The sequence below is a fragment of the Lipotes vexillifer genome, unplaced genomic scaffold (assembly GCF_000442215.2).
Source record: "Lipotes vexillifer unplaced genomic scaffold, Lipotes_vexillifer_v1.1 scaffold606, whole genome shotgun sequence".
NCBI lineage: Eukaryota > Metazoa > Chordata > Mammalia > Artiodactyla > Lipotidae > Lipotes > Lipotes vexillifer.
In genome coordinates, this window is record NW_006780574.1 from 392,516 (window position 1) to 393,846 (window position 1,331).

General features: G+C 35.6%; 1 protein-coding gene across 1 annotated transcript in view; it reads left to right on the forward strand.

The window, feature by feature from the left end:
- LRP1B (LDL receptor related protein 1B) overlaps nucleotides 1-1,331 on the forward strand; it is a gene marked incomplete at its 5' end in the record, with an annotated part of 1,013,530 nt that overhangs the window by 235,839 nt on the left and 776,360 nt on the right. The window contains one exon of the mRNA XM_007453725.1: nucleotides 1-172. This exon is cut by the window's left edge and continues 30 nt beyond it. Within this exon, the coding sequence (XP_007453787.1) occupies nucleotides 1-172 (172 nt within the window). The remainder of the gene's footprint in view (nucleotides 173-1,331) is intronic.

Consider the following 1,331-nt stretch of genomic DNA (forward strand, 5'->3'; position numbering starts at 1 on the left):
GAGTTGAACCATCCTTTTGGACTGTCGCATCATGGGAATTATGTGTTCTGGACTGATTATATGAATGGTTCCATTTTTCAACTAGATTTGATAACGAATGAGGTGACATTACTGAGGCGTGAAAGACCACCCCTGTTTGGACTTCAGATTTATGATCCTCAAAAGCAACAAGGTATTAAAAACCAGATACAATTGCTTCTGAGTTTCACATATAATAATACTTCAAGAGGTTGCATAAAGACTTTATTTTGACAGTGTTGCTGAAGTTTTCTGATAAAAGGTGTCTAGTCACTCCAAAGTCACTCAAATCTTAGACTTTGTTACCATAAAACTTTATTATTTATTGTTCAAAATATCCTGAGTGAATAACTCTGGGAATTCTATTTGAGTGAAGTTCAAGGTTTTCTCCAAATGCTTCCTTTTTCATGTCATCTTCACTGAAAAAGGCTGTTATTTAAAAAATCCTCAATGTTTTCAAAGAGTCAGTATTGTGAGCAGTGGAAAAACTTTCAGTGTGGAAGGAACATTATGGGAAAATGTTAAAAAATACATTATACAGGGAAAATAGTATTTTTTAAAGTATCTTAGTATATTTATCTGATTAATTTCATATACATTTAAGGAACATTTAATTATTTTAGATGTTATAAAAGTGAAATAATCTACCATGATATTCATGTCATATTAAAATCAGATAATATTCTTGTACCTTTTTATCTACATGAGTTATTAATATTTATTAGGCCATCCACAAACAGCATGACTCAGACCTTAGGTAACAAACAAAAAAAAAGTTTAGTAAATTATGTGGTAGATTTTTGGTTATGAATCTAAATAGTCACCGTTCCTTTTTTTAATATGGATATCCTTGTGAAAATTTAATTAACATTAAATTTTTTCAGTGTGTATGTTGGCAGTAGGAAGTTACCTAACAACAAGAGTTTTTTTGAAGATATTTTGGCTTAATCAGAGATTTGAAAAGCAAAGTATCTTATTCAAGGGCTTCACTTTTTTCTACTGTATTGAAATTGCCTCACTGGGATAGAAATGCAATTTGATAAAATAATGGAAGTACATAAACTAAGAAGTTTCAATAGCTAATAAAAGATAAAATTGTCTTCAAAAAGAAAAATTGGGCTTCCCTGGTGGCGCAGTGGTTGAGAGTCCGCCTGCCAATGCAGGGGACACGGGTTCATGCCCCGGTCCGGGAAGATCCCACATGCCGCGGAGCGGCTGGGCCCGTGAGCCATGGCCGCTGAGCCTGCGCGTCCGGAGCCTGTGCTCCGCAACGGGAGAGGCCGCAGCAGTGAGAGGCCCGCGTACCGCAAAAA